The sequence below is a fragment of the Zea mays genome, unplaced genomic scaffold (genome assembly GCF_902167145.1).
Source record: "Zea mays cultivar B73 unplaced genomic scaffold, Zm-B73-REFERENCE-NAM-5.0 scaffold_178, whole genome shotgun sequence".
Classification (NCBI taxonomy): Eukaryota; Viridiplantae; Streptophyta; class Magnoliopsida; order Poales; family Poaceae; genus Zea; species Zea mays.
Genome location: NW_023366795.1, coordinates 67645 through 87897, shown reverse-complemented (window position 1 = coordinate 87897; position 20253 = coordinate 67645). Strand labels below are relative to the sequence as shown.

Genomic DNA, 20253 nt, shown 5'->3' with positions numbered 1-20253 from the left:
TCTCGGTTTCCCCCTACATATATGGGATATTTTAAGAAATGAACGTCTTTTTTTGTAGCGGGATCGGGGGAAAGAATGGGAAAGACAATTTCACTATATTTCTTACCGGGAACAGGGCCTATCACAAGAATATTTTTTTTATTGGGACGATAACTCTGAAAAGAGAGATTTCCTATCTTTTCTTTCAACTCAGGAGAAATACGGTCGGGCGGCGCTAATTCGAATCCCTCGGGCAAAATAAGAACAGCACCCACATTCAACCCTCCCTTTTTACCATTAGCAAGAACTTGTTTCAGCTGCATATCATAAGGAATTCGAAGAACTGCTTCAAATACAGTATCAGGAAGCACTGCTTGGGGAACTTCAATATCCACAGGCTTATTAGCTAAATGGCAATTGGCACATACAATTCGTCCAGTTGCTTCCCGCGGGTTTTCATAACCCTGCTGCGCAAAAATGGGATATGCGTTTGAAATAGATGTGCGAGTTATTACGTATATCATGATCGATACAGAAATCGATCGAATCATCTGTTCCTTTAACCAAGAAAAAGTTTTTCTATTTTCCATGTCCAATCGCGGATCCCGGAATTTCTACAATAAATTAGATAGGTAGCTAAGCTAATCTAGTTCCCTATACACGAGTCTGTTGTCATTCTACTGCAATAGTTGTACTAGAATGATGAATACCTTGAGCAGGTAGAAATAGAAAGAATTTTGTTAAAAAGGAAAAGGGCTTTCTTTCTATTTCTAAAGGAAGAAAAGAAATATGCTAATTTGATTAATATTAGGAAATGAAATGAGTGAGTTTATGCTTCACTAATTGAATGATAAATGACTACAAGTGAAGGAGATAGACGGTTTAAACAAAAAAAGACCCAAAATTTCAAACACGTGTCTAGAATCACAGGAAAACTACAAACAAAAATAGTGAAAATTAGCTCGTTAGGAGCCCATCCAAGATTGTTGTAGACCCAACGAATTAGTAGTTCCCAACCGCGGGTAGAGTGAAATCCAACAAAAAAATCAGTAACTAAAAGAATAAAAAAAGCTTTTATTGAATCATTTAAGTTATAGAAAAATTCCTGAACCCAAGAATTCAAAATGACAAGTTCTTCTTTACCCAGAAAAAAAGAACCACTTAGAATAGCCAAACAGATTATATTTGTTGAGAAATGCAAAATGATATGGAGATGATCCTCATTATCTATTTTGGCCAATTGTATTATTTCCTTGTGTATTCCTATAGGAAGTTTTTGTACATGTGTCTTCGGTTTCTCTTTTATCATTTCGTCCAAGAGAAAAAGTTCCTCTAATTCTATGAATCCTTCTAGAATCCTTTTCTCTTGAATATCAGTTAAGAAAGTTTCGGATTGCCTGGTATTCCACCAATTCTTAATCCAAAGTTCCAGACATTTGTTAAAAGAGAAAGAGACTCCCCAGGGCAAAAGTACGATAAATACAAGATATAAGAAAGAAGGCAATGCTTTCTTTTTTTTCATTTTTGATCTGTAAGCTGAATATATATGATATTTCTTTTCTTTGAAGCAAAAATTCTATAACAAGGTTTGAGACCTTGTGTTTGTATCTATTTCTCTTTTTGTATACTAGTGGAATTTCATTGTATTGGGTTCTTTCTTAGATCTAAATGGAGTGGAATAGAGAAATAAAAAAGGCCTTTCGTATAAAAATGGAAGAATAGTATGCCATATATCTCACTTGGACAAAACAAATTCGAAGCAATTTTCTCTTATCCTCGTTTGTTCCTTCCTTTACTTTAGATAAATACTCGAAAATCCCCTTACAATTGCAAAAAATTGCAATTGGTACTCAAAATACTTCAATTGGTACACGCAAGAAATAGGCCAATTCGGCAGCTTTTTGTTCAATTTCTCGTGGAGTAAAAAACTTCTCATCAGTACGAGTCAAGGGAATGACCCCCTGGCCCCGGATTTCCATATAAAGGATACGACGAGGATAAAGACCCTCTTTAACCTGAATTCTAATTGATTGGATATCCCGCACAAGGAATTGAAGGAAGATGCGACGTTTTATTCCAGGGAATCCCCAACGAAAAATGCACACTATTCCCTCTTTTCTATCGAATCGGTCATAACCACTGCCTACATTCCATAAAATAGTGCACCACAAATAGGAGCTAATGAATAGGCCCGCGATTCCGTAGAAAGACATCACGACCCCCTGTGGAAAAAAAAGAATTTGTTGAGATGGAAGTACAGATATCATATTCTTACCAAGATAACTGGAAGCCCCAACCGCTAAGAATCCTAATGAACCTAGAAAAAGAATACAGGCCCAGAAAAAATTACCTCTTTTTCGAGAACCTTTTAGAAGTTCTATCCATATGTGTTCTGATCGCCAATTCATATTAGATATACTAAATCCAGTAGCGGTCAATTGAAATTGAGAGAATAAGCTAAATGATTTTTACTTTACTTTTTTTGATTCTGAAATAGCCTTCAGTAGCTAGTACTCCTGTGAAATAATTGGTTAGATACATTGACTTTCTATTCAAAAAAAATTAGTGGATCCACTTAAAAAAAAAAACTCGCTATAGTCGGCTACGCATATGCATGCATTTATGCTCGTAGCTTATATCTGCATCCATAGACGTTTTTCATTTGTGTGTAGAAAGAGCTACATACCCTATCATATTATAGTACTTACACAAAAAAATATCTGTATTATGATCCTGGAAATACATTGAGAAAATTTGGCCCCGTCGTTTCTAGACAATCTTATTTTTCTGCACATAAAGAAATAAGGAAGTCATTGCAATTGCCGGAAATACTAAGCCTACTAAAGGTACGAAAATAGAGGGTAAGTTAAAATCTGTCATAGAATATGTGTCTCAATTCAAATTTACTATTCTATCTATTCGAAATATATCTTAAGATTCTTATGATATAATTAAGTATATCTATTATAAGGAATATTGACTATTGTATTTTTTAGTTTACAAAATAAAGATTTTTTATAGATATAGAATAAAAAAGTATTCTATAAAATAAATGAATGGAATTGATAATAAGAAAATTGCAAAAAAGGGGAACTCAAAAGGGGAACTCATTAAAAATAAAATATTTTATTTTTCTTTTCCCATTCTCATCGCCTTTCTATCCTTCTAATCGAACTTGAAATTGGATTCAAAAGAAAGCTATTGTGAAATAAAAGAAATACCTCTTTCAGAATACCCTTTAATTTAAAAAGTAGAAGTGGAAATAGAATACCCAGTTGAAGGGTAATGATCATACGTCTGTAATGCATTGTATGTCCCAGAATAGGTCCCATTCTTCTACCCTTTCCGGGTAGTCGATGGCTATTCACAGCTACTACCTTAACACCAAAGAAGAGTTCGACCCAATGCTTTATTTCTGTCTTAGTGAATCCCGATTCGACATTAAAAGTATATTGATTCTTTCCCAATAAACGAAGACTCTTTTCTGTAAATACTGCGTATTTTGATTCCATTATCGTACGATAATACTATATTTTGATTTATATTTGTTTATTGTATTATACCTTTCTATATTCTAGATATATAGAATAGAAGAATCTCGATTTGTCAAGTCTCATGATCGTATCAAGATCTATTTCAATTCGGCTCAGTCTTTTTTTTTTTTAGAAAAGATTGAGCCGAATTGAATTGCAATCAATTAGAGGAATAAAGAAGAATTACTGCATTTCTTAACTTATTTTTTCTCTTTCTATTTTGCTTTTTTTTTTATTTTATATGGTATCCATCGCTTTGAAACCATCAAATTTGATCTCCTTCCATATTTCACAAGCTGCGGCTAGTTCAGCACTCCATTTGCAAGCTGCTTTGATAATTTCATTACCTTCACGAGCAAGATCGCGCCCTTCGTTACGAGCTTGTACACAGGCTTCTAAGCCACACGATTAGCTGCTGCACCAGGTGCATTTCCCCAAGGATGTCCTAAAGTTCCTCCACCAAATTGTAATACGGAATCATCTCCAAAGATTTCGGTCAGAGCTGGCATATGCCAAACATGAATACCCCCAGAAGCCACCGGTATAACACCTGGCATGGATACCCAGTCCTGAGTGAAAAAGATACCGCGAGAACGATCTTTTTCAATAAAATCATCGCGCAATAAATCAACAAAACCTAAAGTTATTTCGCGTTCCCCTTCTAACTTACCTACTACTGTACCGGAGTGGATATGATCTCCCCCGACATACGCAATGCTTTAGCTAATACACGGAAATGCATACCATGATTTTTCTGTCTATCAATAACTGCATGCATTGCTCGGTGAATGTGAAGAAGTAGGCCGTTGTCGCGGCAATAATGAGACAAAGTAGTATTTGCGGTGAATCCTCCTGTTAAGTAGTCATGCATTACAATAGGAACCCCTAATTCCCTTGCAAATACAGCTCTCTTAATCATTTCTTCGCATGTACCTGCAGTCGCATTCAAGTAATGCCCCTTGATTTCACCAGTTTCGGCTTGTGCTTTATAAATTGCTTCGGCACAAAAGACAAAACGGTCTCTCCAGCGCATAAATGGTTGTGAGTTTACGTTTTCATCATCTTTGGTAAAATCAAGTCCACCGCGTAGACACTCATAACACGCTCTACCGTAATTTTTTGCGGATAATCCCAATTTTGGTTTAATAGTACATCCCAATAAAGGACGACCGTACTTGTTCAACTTATCCCTTTCAACTTGGATACCGTGAGGCGGACCTTGGAAAGTTTTTGAATAAGCAGGGGGAATTCGTAGATCCTCCAAACGTAGAGCGCGTAAGGCTTTGAAACCAAATACGTTACCCACAATGGAAGTAAACATGTTAGTAACAGAACCCTCTTCAAATAGGTCTAATGGATAAGCTACATAACAGATATATTGATCTGGGTCCCCAGGAACGGGCTCGATGTGATAGCATCGTCCTTTGTAACGATCAAGACTGGTAAGTCCATCAGTCCAAACAGTTGTCCATGTACCAGTAGAAGATTCCGCAGCTACTGCAGCTCCTGCTTCTTCAGGCGGAACCCCGAGCTGAGGAGTTACTCGGAATGCTGCCAAGATATCAGTATCCTTGGTTTCGTACTCCGGGGTGTAGTAAGTCAATTTATAATCCTTAACACCAGCTTTAAATCCAACACTTGCTTTAGTTTCTGTTTGTGGTGACATAAGTCCCTCCCTACAACTCATGAATTAAGAATTCTCACAACGACAGGGTCTACTCGATATGGATTAGGCGTAAATGAAACCTTTGCAAAAATCTAAAAAAAAAGATATTTAATTAATATCAACTCATTAAATAAAAAAAGGAGTATGCTTAAGTTAATGAATATGTTTCATTCATATATAATGTGTACACCCTGTGTACGTTCTATCCTATAGGAATTTTACTATAGGAATTCGATAGGAAGGAATTCGATAGGAATTGAGTTGTTGTTATGGTAAGTTAACACGGTTCGTTATTAAACCGTGGATTTGATTCACCAAATCCATCATTATTGTATACTCTTTGATAGATATAGCGCAACCCAAACCCTAATCTTTATTTTACAATTTTTAAAGTTCTTCCCCTTTGATATTTTGAATCTAAATACCTAAATACTAAGAAAATTCTCTGTTGACAGCAATCTATGCTTCACAGTAGTATATATTTTGTATATCGAAGTCCTAGATAGGAAAGTAGAGTAGGCACAGATCCTTCACAAAAGGCGAAATTTATATGAAAAAATGGATTGAACTTTCCAACGGATTCATTCCATAAGTAAACGATTGAATGGGATTCGCTTGGGCAACGAAATCAAGTGCGAGTCCCCTTTTCTTTTTTATTGAATTAACTAATTCATTTCCTTTTGACTTTTGGATTTTTGGATATTTTTTTTGATTTGGCATTATTCAACAAGAAAAAAAATTTCGACAAATTCCTTTTTTTTTGAAAATTATGTGATAATTATGAGAACCAATCCTACTACTTCGCGTCCCGGGATTTCCACAATTGAAGAAAAAAGCGTAGGGCGTATTGATCAAATTATTGGACCCGTGCTGGATATCACTTTTCCCCCGGGCAAGTTGCCTTATATTTATAATGCTTTGATAGTCAAGAGTCGAGACACTGCCGATAAGCAAATTAATGTGACTTGTGAGGTACAACAATTATTAGGAAATAATCGAGTTAGAGCTGTGGCTATGAGTGCTACAGAGGGGTTGATGAGAGGAATGGAAGTGATTGACACGGGAACTCCTCTCAGTGTTCCAGTCGGTGGAGCTACTCTCGACGAATTTTTAACGTTCTTGGGGAGCCTATTGACAATTTGGGTCCTGTGGATACTAGTGCAACATTTCCTATTCATAGATCTGCGCCTGCCTTTATCGAGTTAGATACGAAATTATCTATCTTTGAAACAGGTATTAAGGTGGTCGATCTTTTAGCTCCCTATCGACGTGGAGGAAAAATCGGACTGTTTGGGGGGGCAGGAGTAGGTAAAACAGTACTCATCATGGAATTAATCAATAACATTGCTAAAGCTCATGGAGGCGTATCCGTATTTGGCGGAGTAGGGGAACGGACTCGTGAAGGAAATGATCTTTATATGGAAATGAAGGAATCCGGAGTAATTAATGAAAAAAATATTGAGGAATCAAAGGTAGCTCTAGTCTATGGCCAAATGAATGAACCGCCGGGAGCTCGTATGAGAGTTGGTTTAACTGCCCTAACTATGGCAGAATATTTCCGAGATGTTAATAAGCAAGACGTGCTTTTATTCATCGATAATATCTTTCGTTTTGTTCAAGCAGGATCGGAAGTATCCGCCTTATTAGGCAGAATGCCCTCCGCAGTGGGTTATCAACCTACCCTTAGTACAGAAATGGGTTCTTTGCAAGAAAGAATTACTTCTACCAAAAAGGGATCTATAACTTCGATCCAAGCAGTTTATGTACCTGCAGACGATTTGACCGACCCTGCTCCTGCCACAACATTTGCACATTTGGACGCTACTACCGTACTTTCCAGAGGATTAGCTTCCAAGGGTATTTATCCCGCAGTGGATCCTTTAGATTCAACCTCAACTATGTTACAGCCTCGGATTGTTGGCAACGAACATTATGAAACTGCGCAAAGAGTTAAGGAAACTTTACAACGTTACAAAGAACTTCAGGACATTATCGCAATTCTTGGATTGGATGAATTATCGGAGGAGGATCGTTTAACTGTAGCAAGAGCACGAAAAATCGAGCGGTTCTTATCACAACCGTTCTTTGTGGCAGAAGTTTTTACCGGTTCTCCAGGAAAGTATGTTGGTCTTGCAGAAACAATTAGGGGATTTCAACTAATCCTTTCCGGAGAATTAGACGGCCTACCCGAACAGGCTTTTTATTTAGTGGGGAACATCGATGAAGCTAGCACGAAAGCTATAAACTTAGAAGAGGAGAGCAAATTGAAGAAATGAAATTAAATCTTTATGTACTGACTCCTAAACGAATTATTTGGGATTGTGAAGTGAAAGAAATCATTTTATCTACTAATAGTGGCCAAATTGGTGTATTACCAAACCACGCCCCCATTAACACAGCTGTAGATATGGGTCCTTTGAGAATACGCCTCCTGAACGACCAATGGTTAACGGCGGTTCTGTGGAGTGGTTTTGCAAGAATAGTTAATAATGAGATCATCATTTTAGGAAATGATGCAGAACTGGGTAGTGACATTGATCCAGAAGAAGCTCAACAGGCACTTGAAATAGCCGAAGCTAACTTGAGTAAAGCTGAAGGTACGAAAGAATTGGTTGAAGCGAAGCTAGCTCTCAGACGAGCTAGGATACGAGTCGAGGCTGTCAATTGGATTCCCCCATCCAATTGAAGACAATCCAAAGATTTCGTTGATACAAAGAAAAAGGAAAGAAGGGTAGAAAAAGTTATTAGATAGCGAAGCGAAGTAAGTCCAATGCTATCTAGTAATTTTTCTACCTACCTACCTACTATTGGATTTGAACCAATGACTCCCGCCGTATGAAAGCAATACTCTAACCACTGAGTTAAGTAGGCAATTTATCACCACAAAAGAAGCCCCATTACTTCGATCGATTATAGATTGAATCCTTTTTATAAGCAATACCGCTCCGTTATTGGTATGTTTATGTTATATAGTAAACGGATCAAAGGGATATCCTCTGGCATTAGAGAATATTCATCTTGACAAGAAATTATCTATATGTTAAGATATCTCTGACAAGGGCTATAGCTCAGTTCGGTAGAGCAACTCGTTTACACGTGCGCCAATGCTTTTCAAGGGAACTTTTTATGCAATGAACATAATTGACCTTGTTGCAAAATCAATGTCTTACTTCATGGATTCGAAAGAATAGAAGAACAGTAGCCTGACAATGACAAACAGCTGGTTCAGTCCGATTCAGGTGCCAATTAAGGTGCTTACTCAAATAGAACTCCTATTGATTTGCTAGTTGATAAGGTAAATATCCAGCCCACTCAATGCTAGGCGTAATGAGGATAAGGGCCTCCAAAAAACTTCTTTTCGTTCTATGAACTTTAAGGTGTATGAAGTCTCATAGTAAACTCTTGCAGCGGAACGATAGAGACTCCATTTCACTTAGGTTGATTTAATTTAGGCCGGAGGCAGACCTAAGTCAAGGTAATCCTCCTTTGAAACACTTTGGTATTGTTCCTAGATAGATCATAAGACAAATAATCAATCAGAGCACAGGGAGCCATCTTATTATCTTTCCCTAAAGAAAAACTATGGCGAATTAACTGATCTTTACATTAGTTGATGAAAGAGCCCAATGCAGAAAAATGCATGTTGGGTCTTTGAAACAGTTCGAATCATTTCGATAATAATCTGTTTGATCTGTTTTACCGAGAAGGTCTACGGTTCGAATCCGTATAGCCCTAATATATACGTCTTTTTTCCATTTTAGGATGGATATCTTATGTTTCCTTTAGTATAGTTTTCTTTTCCTTATTTAGTACTTGTTTATAGACTCGACGGTCGATTGCGCCATAGAATAGAGATAAAAGCATTACCATAGGCTCATTCATCGAAAACGCAAATCAGAGAGACAGGAAAAGAAAAAAGAATTTTGATCAAATCAATAGAAGGAAGGATCCCTTACCTGATTTGAATTTCATCCTCCTTTAAATAGGATATGCTCTAAGTCTTCCCATACTTTCCTATAATGACTGCAACGATTTTCTCCATTTTGCGAATTCCTATTTTATTTGAAGTATATTACTATCATATACATTATCTAAATCGATCCACTTTAAATAAAATAGAAAAAATCGAAAGAAAAAAAAAAAGAAAGAGTAAATAATAAAACAGGATATTCTGTTTCATAATTCTGAAATAGAGTTCTTTTTTTTAGTATTACTCCTCATTAGGATGTATATATTAATCATCCTATTTTAATATATATTAATCATCCTATTTTAATTAGGTTCTAATCCAATTAGTAGTAAGTATTTTCTTTTTTATTTAATAGTCTCTGACTATCATTAAATAAAGGGTAGAGCAATTCTTTTTTCTAGAGATTCTAGAGAAAGTGAGACAAAGTGAAGCGAAAGAGTTTTCTTTGTATAAGAATTAGGTCTATATCATATCTAAATAGAAGGGAAATCAAAAAGAAGGGAAGTGGGGATTACATTGGATGAATCCTTAAGGAAGACATATCACAAAAGAAATAAAGGCTAAAGTAAGCGCTCCTTGCCTTTGGTTTGAGCAAAACAGATTCTTGTTTCACCGAGGAAAAGAGAGAAGTTCTGGATAAATTGACAATGTCAACTTGAATTGACTAATTCAGTTCCGCCTATTCCACATTAATGGGAGTACATTTATGTTTCTGCTTCACGAATATGATATTTTTTGGACATTTCTAATAATAGCAAGCCTTATTCCTATTTTGGTATTTTGGATTTCAGGACTTTTAGCCCCGGTTAGTGAAGGACCAGAGAAGCTTTCTAGTTATGAATCGGGTATAGAACCCATGGGGGGGGCTTGGTTACAATTCCGAATACGCTATTACATGTTTGCGCTAGTTTTTGTTGTTTTTGATGTGGAAACAGTCTTTCTCTACCCTTGGGCAATGAGTTTCGACGTATTGGGGTGTATCCGTTTTTATCGAAGCTTTCATTTTTGTGCTTATCCTAGTTGTTGGTTTAGTTTATGCATGGCGAAAAGGAGCCTTGAATGGTCTTAACTGAATATTCAGAAAAAAAAAAAAAAGAAGGAAAAGATTCCATTGAGACAATTATGAGTTTGATTGAGTTTCCGTTACTCGACCAAACAAGTTCCAATTCCGTTATTTCAACTACACCAAACGATCTTTCAAATTGGTCAAGACTCTCAAGTTTATGGCCCCTTCTATATGGTACCAGTTGTTGTTTCATTGAATTTGCTTCATTAATAGGCTCACGATTCGACTTTGATCGTTATGGATTGGTACCAAGATCAAGTCCTAGACAAGCGGACCTAATTTTAACAGCTGGTACGGTAACAATGAAAATGGCTCCATCTTTAGTGCGATTATATGAGCAAATGCCTGAACCGAAATACGTCATTGCTATGGGAGCCTGTACTATTACAGGGGGCATGTTCAGTACAGATTCCTATAGTACTGTTCGAGGAGTTGATAAGTTAATTCCTGTGGACGTCTACCTGCCGGGTTGCCCGCCTAAACCAGAGGCTGTTATAGATGCCCTAACAAAACTTCGTAAGAAGATAGCGCGAGAAATAATTGAGGATCGAACTCTATGTCAAAGTCAAAAGAAAAATAGATCTTTTACTACCCGTCACAAACTTTATGTTCGGCGCAGTACTCACACTGGAACTTACGAACAAGAATTGCTCTATCAATCACCATCTACTTTAGATATATCTTCTGAAACTTTTTTCAAATCCAAAAGTTCAGTATCTTCCTACAAATTAGTGAATTAGGAGGGGTTCTTTTGTGCAGAAAAAGAAAGAAAAGAGCAGTACAATCTTTCAAACTTGCATTTGAAATGTGAAATATTTATACAAAGGGGGAGAGATCAAGACAATGCAGCAGGGTTGGTTATCTAATTGGCTAGTTAAACATGACGTGGTTCATAGGTCTTTGGGCTTCGATCATCGAGGAGTAGAGACTTTACAAATAAAAGCGGGGGATTGGGATTCCATTGCTGTCATTTTATATGTATATGGTTACAATTATTTACGTTCCCAATGTGCTTATGACGTAGCACCCGGTGGATCTTTAGCTAGCGTGTATCATCTTACGAGAATACAGTATGGTATAGATAACCCAGAAGAGGTATGCATAAAAGTCTTTGCCCAAAAGGATAATCCTAGAATCCCGTCTGTTTTCTGGGTTTGGAGAAGTGCCGATTTTCAAGAACGCGAATCTTATGATATGGTGGGAATTTCTTATGATAATCATCCACGTCTTAAACGTATCTTAATGCCTGAAAGTTGGATAGGCTGGCCCTTACGTAAGGACTATATAACCCCCAATTTCTATGAAATACAAGATGCTCATTGAGTGATAATAAATTCATGTTCACTTATACAACACAATTCCAGATTTTATTCAAGTCAAGGAATATTTTGACGTTCTGTTCCTAGACGAAACGAAATACTTAGAATATAATATTCTAATTAATTCCTATTATACAAAAAGGTCCAGATAGACTGAACAAAAAGGGCTTCATTTCTATTTTCCAATTTGGAAAATCACATATTTGTTTCCTTCGTATGAACAGAAAAATACAATGACTCAAAGAAGTTCCTACCACGAACTTTGTACCGCGCATATTACTTAGAACAACTGGGAAAGTAGGATAAGCAAGAATAAAAAAAAATATATTCTTCGGAATAGCGGTATACAAAATTAATAAGAAATGCAAAATGAAGAAAAGGGCACCTAATCTCACCTCTTTCTATACCATAAAGAACCAGAGATTTAAACCCTTTTTTTAAAAGAAAAAGAAGTGTTTAGAGATTTATCTACTTACTCTAGAGATTTATCTACTTACTCTAGACTAAAGACTAAGTAGATTTTTAATAAATATTTACCCCAATCCATCTCAAAATATTTGTATCAATATCTATTCAGTAGATCCTTTTTTTCTGTGCCAGGAACCAGATTTGAACTGGTGACACGAGGATTTTCAGTCCTCTGCTCTACCAACTGAGCTATCCTGACCCTTTCTTGTGCATCATCTTAGTAAAGTATTTGCATCTATGTCAATTAAAGGGACTAAAAAATCAATAAAGTATTCCATTCAAAATTAGGAAATGGGGAGGGGTAGTCCTATGCATTGTGGATGGCTTACTTAATAATACTTAAAAAAAACGAATTAATAATCGAGATTCCTTGCCGATACTCTACTCTAATAAATAAAAAAGAAATAAAAAAGAAATCATCTATTTAATGAATAGCATAAGATTCATTGAGTTCTTGTCGCACTCCTTTGTGAAAGAGTAGAATGAGAAAGCTAGTGAATCTTAAACCCATTGATAAAAGAAAAAAAGGATAACAACTATGGTTAGGGAATAAAAGAGGGTTTGGGGATAGAGGGACTTGAACCCTCACGACTTATAAAGTCGACGGATTTTCCTTTTACTAGAAATTTCATTGTTGTCAGTATTGACATGTAGAATGGGACTCTCTCTTTATCCTCGTCCGATTAATCCACTTTTAAAAATTAAAAGATCTCGAAAACAATGAATTGAAGGATTTGATTACTCAATATTTGATTGGAATAGATTCACAATAATTCTAAAAAAAAATTATGAATTTTCTATTTCATAATCATTCCTAATTTCATTCTAAAAATAAAATAAAGAACCTATATTATAATATGGGTTCTGTGATTAATCGTTATTACTTCGATTCGTTAGAACAGCTTCCATTGAGTCTCTGCACCTATCCTTTTCCTTTGGGTTCTAGTTTGAGAACCACTTGTTTTTCAAAAAAGGGATTTGGCTCAGGATTGCCCATTTTTCATTCCAGGGTTTCTCTGAATTTGGAAGTTACCACTTAGCAGGTTTCCATACCAAGGCTCAATACAATCAAGTCCGTAGCGTCTACCGATTTCGCCATATCCCCATTTTACTTTTCTTTGAAACCAGGATTCCTTGTATAATTTAATCCATCTCTTAGTTTTTTTTGAATCATTGAATTCATTATTCGACGTAGTCTAGCAACTCATCTCTATTTGAGACACCCCGCTCGCTTATTGCAATTCAGAATTGCATTGATTTTATCGTTGATATATTTGCAATTCAATCGGAATGAATATATCCAAAAGTTTTTCTCTCTCCCGCCTCCCTCCTTCCTTTTTTAGAGTATTCCAAATCATACTATAACGCTTGATATTCATTCTTTTTTTCTAAACTGAATTAGAAATTTCATTTGCTATGATTCTATCTTCTCCTTAGTGAACTATTTATCCTTAAATTATTAACAAATAAAAAAACAAAATATCTCAAAAATGTATATAATGATCAAATGAAAATGCCAATCTCTTGGCATTTTCTCTTTATTATATTATTCATATATATTCTTCTTTTTCTTCTTTTCTATGTATTAGATTATTCCTCCGAGCCATATCAAATTGAAAATATCTGAAATCAAATTCAATATAGAATTTGGAATAGATTCTATTAAAAAAATCCATTTGCGAATTAGAGAAATAAAAAGAAAGTTCAATAAATTCTATAATCCTATTTAAGAATATCATTTAGTTAAGCATATCAAGCTAACTTTATCTTTATGAAATTCTAGTATTTTTTTTTTTCTATCTAAGTGGAACTTCCAATTTAGAACTAGTTAATAACTAAGATTAATAATTAAGATCTGACATTTTACAGATTCCCTATATATATTTTTATTTGTTACACTATTTCTGTTATGTAAGCCCACTTAGCTCAGAGGTTAGAGCATCGCATTTGTAATGCGAGGGTCATCGGTTCAAATCCGATAGTCGGCTTTTTTTTCTATCGATGTTCTATGAACAAGAATTTCTCTTTTTCTCCGAATAAAATGGGGAATCCAGGGTCTATTATGTCGTTTTACCTTACAATTTTGCTAGATACAAAGCATAAAAATAAATAATATATATACAAAAAATCCAGATGTTGATGAAATTCCATTTTTTGTGTTACTCCATTTTTTGTGTTACTTTAGTAGATTTTACTCTGTTTATCCTTTAGTTTAATTCTGTTTGAATTTCGCTGTATTCTGTAATGTAAATAGAACGAAATTTATTGTGTAAAATGAAATTTCAATAAAATAAAAAAGGAGTCTTCATGTCCCGTTATCGAGGGCCTCGTTTTAAAAAAAATACGCCGTCTGGGAGCTTTACCAGGACTCACTAGAAAAACGCCTAAATCCGGAAGTAATCAGAAAAAGAAATTCCATTCTGGGAAAAAAGAGCAATATCGTATTCGTCTTCAAGAAAAACAGAAATTGCGTTTTCATTATGGTCTGACAGAACGACAATTACTTAGATATGTACATATCGCTGGAAAAGCAAAAAGATCCACAGGTCAGGTTTTACTACAATTACTTGAAATGCGTTTGGATAATATCCTTTTTCGATTGGGTATGGCTTCAACCATTCCTGGGGCCCGACAATTAGTTAACCATAGACATATTTTAGTTAATGGTCGTATAGTTGATATACCAAGCTTTCGTTGCAAACCCCGAGATATTATTACTACGAAGGATAACCAACGATCAAAACGTTTGGTTCAAAATTATATTGCTTCATCCGATCCGGGCAAATTACCAAAGCATTTGACGGTTGACACATTGCAATATAAAGGACTAGTAAAAAAAATTCTAGATAGGAAGTGGGTCGGTCTCAAAATAAATGAGTTGTTAGTTGTAGAATATTATTCTCGCCAGACTTGAACTTAACGAAAAAAGGAAAGGTTCATAGAATTTTTTTCCCCTTCCCCTTTCCCCGAACTAAATCGACCTAAGGCTCTTAATTCGTATTTTCCCGTTCACCTAGCAGAAATAGATTAACCCTAGGATACTTTTTTCTTTTTTGTTATTTCCTCGATGTGTATTTTACATACCACAGTAATTTGCTATAGAGAATTTCTATTAATTAAAGGTATTATTGTTGGAATAAATTGTTATTTAATTTGATACATTGTGATCGCTAACATTGATGAATTAAGAGAAACGGAAAGAGAGGGATTCGAACCCTCGGTAAACAAAAGTCTACATAGCAGTTCCAATGCTACGCCTTGAACCGCTCGGCCATCTCTCCTACATAATCTTATTATGGAAAATAAACTGAGTGAATAGCGAGTTTTCGTATTCCTGCAGTACAGGTACAGCCACAACGGCTCGGGAATTCCATGGCTCTATTGGATTGGATGGAAAAATTCCTTTTCATCTAAGTGGAAGGATCCTGTATTTTTTTACTAGGAATTCTGCTCCCTCGAAAAGTTTTTCTTTGGGGAAAACCAAAATAAAAAGAGAATGGAAGAATTCTTCTTATTCCATAAGAAAATAAAGGAACCCTAGAATTCCATTTGCATAAGGTACATTACGCCATACAATCTAAATATAAAAGGGGTATGGGGCAATTAATGACTTTGAAAACGCGAAATAGCTGATGAGGGAAGTTGTTGTTGAGAAATAGGAAAGTGGAATGAAATCCAGTCTTAGTCAAATATTTCATATCTCTTCTCTTCTTGTCCAAACAGAAGGAAAAGGAGACAATTTGAGCTGAGCGGAAAATCCATATCTCTCTTATCCATTTAGAGCATATGGATCGATTTATAAGAATCGAATGTTTTGTTTTTATGTTATTTTGTGATAGAATGAAAAGAATTCTATATAGAATGGGTTGGGAATTATGCCTAGATCCCGTATAAATGGAAATTTCATTGATAAGACCTCCTCGATTGTAGCCAATATTTTATTGCAAATAATTCCGACAACCTCCGGGGAAAAAAGGGCATTTACTTATTATAGAGATGGTGCGATTTGACTCTTTTTTTTTTTAGCCCTACCTATATCTCATTCTTACGAGAAAGAGAGAGGGTTCGCATAGAGAGAACAAAATTAGTAAAGGAAACCCGCGCTTGGGGAAGGTGAGGTGAACTAACAATTCCTTCTGTCGTGTATCCTCGATTGATGTGGCCTCAGATGCTTCAATTGTAGATTTGAGTATTGAGCGAAAGGTTACACCTACAGGATAGGTTCTGTATTACAGGGCAATCCGACTCTACTAGTACCAATAGGCAGCATAGGGGAGAAAAGCACTACACCACGAAATAGGAATCAACAAGAGAAAAACTTTGTTAGAAATTAGCCCTTTCCTGATTGGTATCAGGGTTGGGAAGAATGGTTGGGATAACAAACAACCATCAGGTTTGTACTTTGGATACCCTTATAACCATCAAAGGTCGTTGAAGTGGCTAATTCCTCTAAATAGGAGGCGTTGAGAACAAAGAAATTCTTGGAGCTATCGTTTTCCTCTAGCATTAATATAATTCATTGGTGTTAAGAAAAACCTCTTGGGGGAAGGTTGGCTAGAGATTTCTTGGAAAAATACCAGCCCCCTTCGGTCCATAATGAGATGGGACTAATTCGATTTTTATTCTATAGATTTTTCGCTTAGTACTATGTATAGAAGGGAGAAGCCGTATGAGATGAAAACCTCATGTACGGTTTTGGAACGGAGATTTTTTGAATAGAATGAACGACCGTAACGGATGTTGGCTCAATCCGAAGGAAATTATGCGGAAGCTTTGCAGAATTATTATGAAGCTACGCGACTAGAAATTGATCCCTATGATCGAAGTTATATACTATATAACATAGGCCTTATACACACAAGCAATGGAGAGCATACAAAGGCTTTGGAATATTATTTCCGGGCGCTAGAACGAAACCCCTTCTTACCGCAAGCTTTTAATAATATGGCCGTGATCTGTCATTACGTGCGACTATCTCCACTATAGAAAGAAGAAAAAAAAGAAAGGAGGAAATTTTCTAGTGAATACTAGAAAAGAGGGCTTTCTACATAGGGATCGTCAAAACAACGATTTTACCCTATCAGCTGTAGGAAGGAAGGACACTTCACGAGAATCAAAATAGGAAGAAAGTAGAGCCTATACTACTATTCTATGGATAAAGCTGAAATTGATAGAGAAAACACCGTAAAGATCAATTAGTGAGCGACTGGGTCGATACAACTAAAAAAAACTGCTTCATTATACCACGATATGGGACAAAATTTAGGAATCCGCTTATGTAATAAAGCCGATCCACTAAGGGATTAAGCAGCGGTGTAGTATCAGATCCCAAAGATAGTAAGTTCTTTTTTCTTTCTTATGGAAAAAGGTCTTTTTCCAGGATTCTATAGAAATTTCATATATGAAAGAAACGAAACCGAGATAGTTACCTTTCAGAAAATTCGAACGAAGGATATAGGTCTATCTATGCTTCATTCTTCTGAAGGTGGGAGAAAAGATCAAACTGATTATTGATCAAAATTAGGGTTTGAAACTTAGGTAATTAACTTCTTCTGCTTAACCCAAGAAGAAATTGGATTGATTTTTGAGAAATCGAATTCAGTTAAGATAGGGGAAATTAAGATAGCAATTTCTGAGCCGTATGAGGTAGGAAACTCTCAAGTACGGTTCTAGGGAAAGGAACTGCCTATTCCAACCGAGGAGAACAGGCCATTCTACAGGGCGATTCGGAAATTGCGGAAGCTTGGTTTGATCAAGCTGCTGAGTATTGGAAACAAGCTATAGCGCTTACTCCAGGAAATTATATTGAAGCACAGAACTGGTTAAAGATTACGAAGCGCTTTGAATTTGAATAAGACCACTCTCCATTTTCATAAAAAGGGTGGTTTGGTTGAAAATCAAATCAAGAATTTCATTATATCCCTTTCTTCTACCTTCAATTTTATATCATATTTCATAAGGATAAACAATAGGGATAGGCTCTGGAACAGAAGTAATAAAGTACATAAAAATCGGCAATCTAAATATTCCTACCTAATATATCAGGACGGTCTTATTAATAATTCTAATGAGTTATCTTGGAATTTTGAATCGAATCAAAAAATCTATATTATGCTCACTCAAGGAAAGTAGATGTAGATAGGGGCTTATACCCTCAGAAAAAAAATACACCAGCTTCTTAAATTAAAACGTAAAAAAAGATTTTTTTGTTATGTCGGGAAATAATTTTCCAGAATAACCAATGTCCGTTAGGCACCTAATCCTTATGTCATAATAGATCCGAACACTTGCCTCGGATTGACTTCAATATATAATTGCTCCAGTGAATAACTAAAAAAAAAAAATAGAAGGACGGTAGATAGTAAAGAAAAGGACTAATCATAATATCTATCTTTAAAAGATTCAATAAAAAGACAGTTGGCGGGTCTCTTTGTATGTCTTGTCCGGAAAGAGGAGGACTTAATGATTATTCGTTCGTCGGAACCAGAAGTTAAAATTGCTGTGGATAGGGATCCTATAAAAACATCTTTTGAGGAATGGGCCAGACCCGGGCATTTCTCAAGAACAATAGCTAAGGGCCCCGATACTACCACTTGGATCTGGAACCTACATGCTGATGCTCACGATTTCGATAGTCATACCGGTGATTTGGAGGAGATCTCCCGAAAAGTCTTTAGTGCTCATTTCGGCCAACTCTCCATTATCTTTCTTTGGTTGAGTGGCATGTACTTCCACGGTGCCCGTTTTTCCAATTATGAAGCATGGCTAAGCGATCCTACTCACATTGGACCCAGTGCTCAGGTAGTTTGGCCAATAGTAGGACAAGAAATTTTGAATGGTGATGTAGGCGGGGGTTTCCGAGGAATCCAAATAACCTCTGGTTTTTTTCAGATTTGGCGAGCATCCGGAATAACTAGTGAATTACAACTCTATTGTACCGCAATTGGTGCATTGATTTTTGCATCGTTAATGCTTTTTGCCGGTTGGTTCCATTATCACAAAGCCGCTCCCAAATTGGCCTGGTTCCAAGATGTAGAATCCATGTTGAATCACCACTTAGCGGGATTATTAGGACTTGGGTCTCTTTCTTGGGCGGGACACCAAATCCATGTATCTTTACCGATTAACCAATTTCTCGACGCTGGGGTTGATCCTAAAGAGATACCACTTCCTCATGAATTTATCTTGAATCGCGACCTTTTGGCTCAACTTTATCCTAGTTTTGCCGAAGGAGCAACCCCTTTTTTCACCTTGAATTGGTCCAAATATGCGGAATTTCTTAGTTTTCGCGGAGGACTAGATCCAATAACCGGTGGTCTATGGTTGAGCGATATTGCACACCATCATTTAGCTATTGCTATTCTTTTCCTGATCGCTGGTCATATGTATAGGACCAATTGGGGTATTGGTCATGGACTTAAAGATATTTTGGAGGCTCATAAGGGCCCATTTACAGGACAAGGCCATAAAGGTCTCTATGAAATCCTAACAACGTCATGGCATGCTCAATTATCTCTTAACCTAGCTATGCTAGGCTCTACAACTATTGTTGTAGCTCATCATATGTACTCTATGCCCCCCTATCCATACCTAGCTACTGACTACGGTACACAACTTTCCTTGTTCACACACCACATGTGGATTGGCGGATTTCTAATAGTTGGTGCTGCTGCACATGCAGCCATTTTTATGGTAAGAGACTATGATCCAACTACTCGATACAACGATCTATTAGATCGCGTCCTTAGACACCGCGATGCAATCATATCCCACCTTAACTGGGTATGTATATTTCTGGGTTTTCACAGTTTTGGCTTGTACATTCATAATGATACCATGAGTGCTTTAGGCCGTCCCCAAGATATGTTTTCGGATACCGCCATACAATTACAACCCATCTTTGCTCAATGGATACAAAATATCCATGCTGGCGCGCCTGGCGTAACAGCTCCTGGTGCAACAACAAGTACCAGCTTAACGTGGGGAGGCGGCGAGTTAGTAGCTATAGGCGGCAAAGTAGCTTTGTTACCTATTCCATTAGGAACCGCAGATTTTTTAGTCCATCACATTCACGCATTTACCATCCATGTGACTGTATTAATACTTTTGAAAGGTGTTTTATTTGCTCGCAGTTCCCGTCTGATACCTGATAAAGCAAATCTTGGCTTTCGCTTCCCTTGCGACGGACCTGGGCGAGGGGGAACATGTCAAGTATCCGCCTGGGATCATGTTTTCTTAGGTCTATTCTGGAT

The 20253-nt window shown here is 36.5% G+C and overlaps 3 protein-coding genes and 3 non-coding genes across 6 annotated transcripts; 3 read left to right on the top strand and 3 right to left on the bottom strand.

Annotated features, from left to right (window-relative positions):
• Positions 1–4118: 4118 nt before the first annotated feature.
• Positions 4119–5502, bottom strand: LOC118473922 (ribulose bisphosphate carboxylase large chain-like). Its single transcript, XM_035963662.1, has one exon. The coding sequence runs from the start codon at positions 5197–5199 to the stop codon at positions 4186–4188; it is 1014 nt and encodes a 337-aa protein (XP_035819555.1). The 5' UTR covers positions 5200–5502; the 3' UTR covers positions 4119–4185.
• Positions 5503–6455: 953 nt separating this feature from the next.
• On the top strand, positions 6456–11898 carry LOC118473923 (ATP synthase subunit beta, chloroplastic-like). Its single transcript, XM_035963663.1, has one exon. The coding sequence runs from the start codon at positions 6504–6506 to the stop codon at positions 7452–7454; it is 951 nt and encodes a 316-aa protein (XP_035819556.1). The 5' UTR covers positions 6456–6503; the 3' UTR covers positions 7455–11898.
• Positions 11899–12127: 229 nt separating this feature from the next.
• TRNAF-GAA (transfer RNA phenylalanine (anticodon GAA)) lies at positions 12128–12200 on the bottom strand. The gene has a single exon. It is a non-coding gene; the product is annotated as a tRNA-Phe (tRNA).
• Positions 12201–13916: 1716 nt separating this feature from the next.
• TRNAT-UGU (transfer RNA threonine (anticodon UGU)) lies at positions 13917–13989 on the top strand. Its single transcript has one exon. It is a non-coding gene; the product is annotated as a tRNA-Thr (tRNA).
• Positions 13990–15195: 1206 nt separating this feature from the next.
• TRNAS-GGA (transfer RNA serine (anticodon GGA)) lies at positions 15196–15282 on the bottom strand. The gene has a single exon. It is a non-coding gene; the product is annotated as a tRNA-Ser (tRNA).
• Positions 15283–15841: 559 nt separating this feature from the next.
• On the top strand, positions 15842–20234 carry LOC118473924 (photosystem I assembly protein Ycf3). Its single transcript, XM_035963664.1, has 3 exons — positions 15842–16000; positions 16737–16964; positions 17696–20234. The coding sequence occupies exons 1-3, from the start codon at positions 15877–15879 to the stop codon at positions 17854–17856; spliced, it is 513 nt and encodes a 170-aa protein (XP_035819557.1). The 5' UTR covers positions 15842–15876; the 3' UTR covers positions 17857–20234.
• The last annotated feature ends 19 nt before the right edge of the window (positions 20235–20253 follow it).

What these genes read in the sequence shown, in the direction of transcription:
- LOC118473922 (XM_035963662.1), bottom strand. Translation starts at nt 5,199, where the DNA reads ATGAGTTGTAGGGAGGGACTTATGTCACCACAAACAGAAACTAAAGCA.
- LOC118473923 (XM_035963663.1), top strand. Translation starts at nt 6,504, where the DNA reads ATGGAATTAATCAATAACATTGCTAAAGCTCATGGAGGCGTATCCGTA.
- LOC118473924 (XM_035963664.1), top strand. Translation starts at nt 15,877, where the DNA reads ATGCCTAGATCCCGTATAAATGGAAATTTCATTGATAAGACCTCCTCG. An exon ending in ATTTACTTATTATAGAGATG is followed by an intron (nt 16,001 to 16,736) that starts GTGCGATTTGAC and finishes AACGACCGTAAC; the next exon opens with GGATGTTGGCTCAATCCGAA. An exon ending in TATGGCCGTGATCTGTCATT is followed by an intron (nt 16,965 to 17,695) that starts ACGTGCGACTAT and finishes CTGCCTATTCCA; the next exon opens with ACCGAGGAGAACAGGCCATT.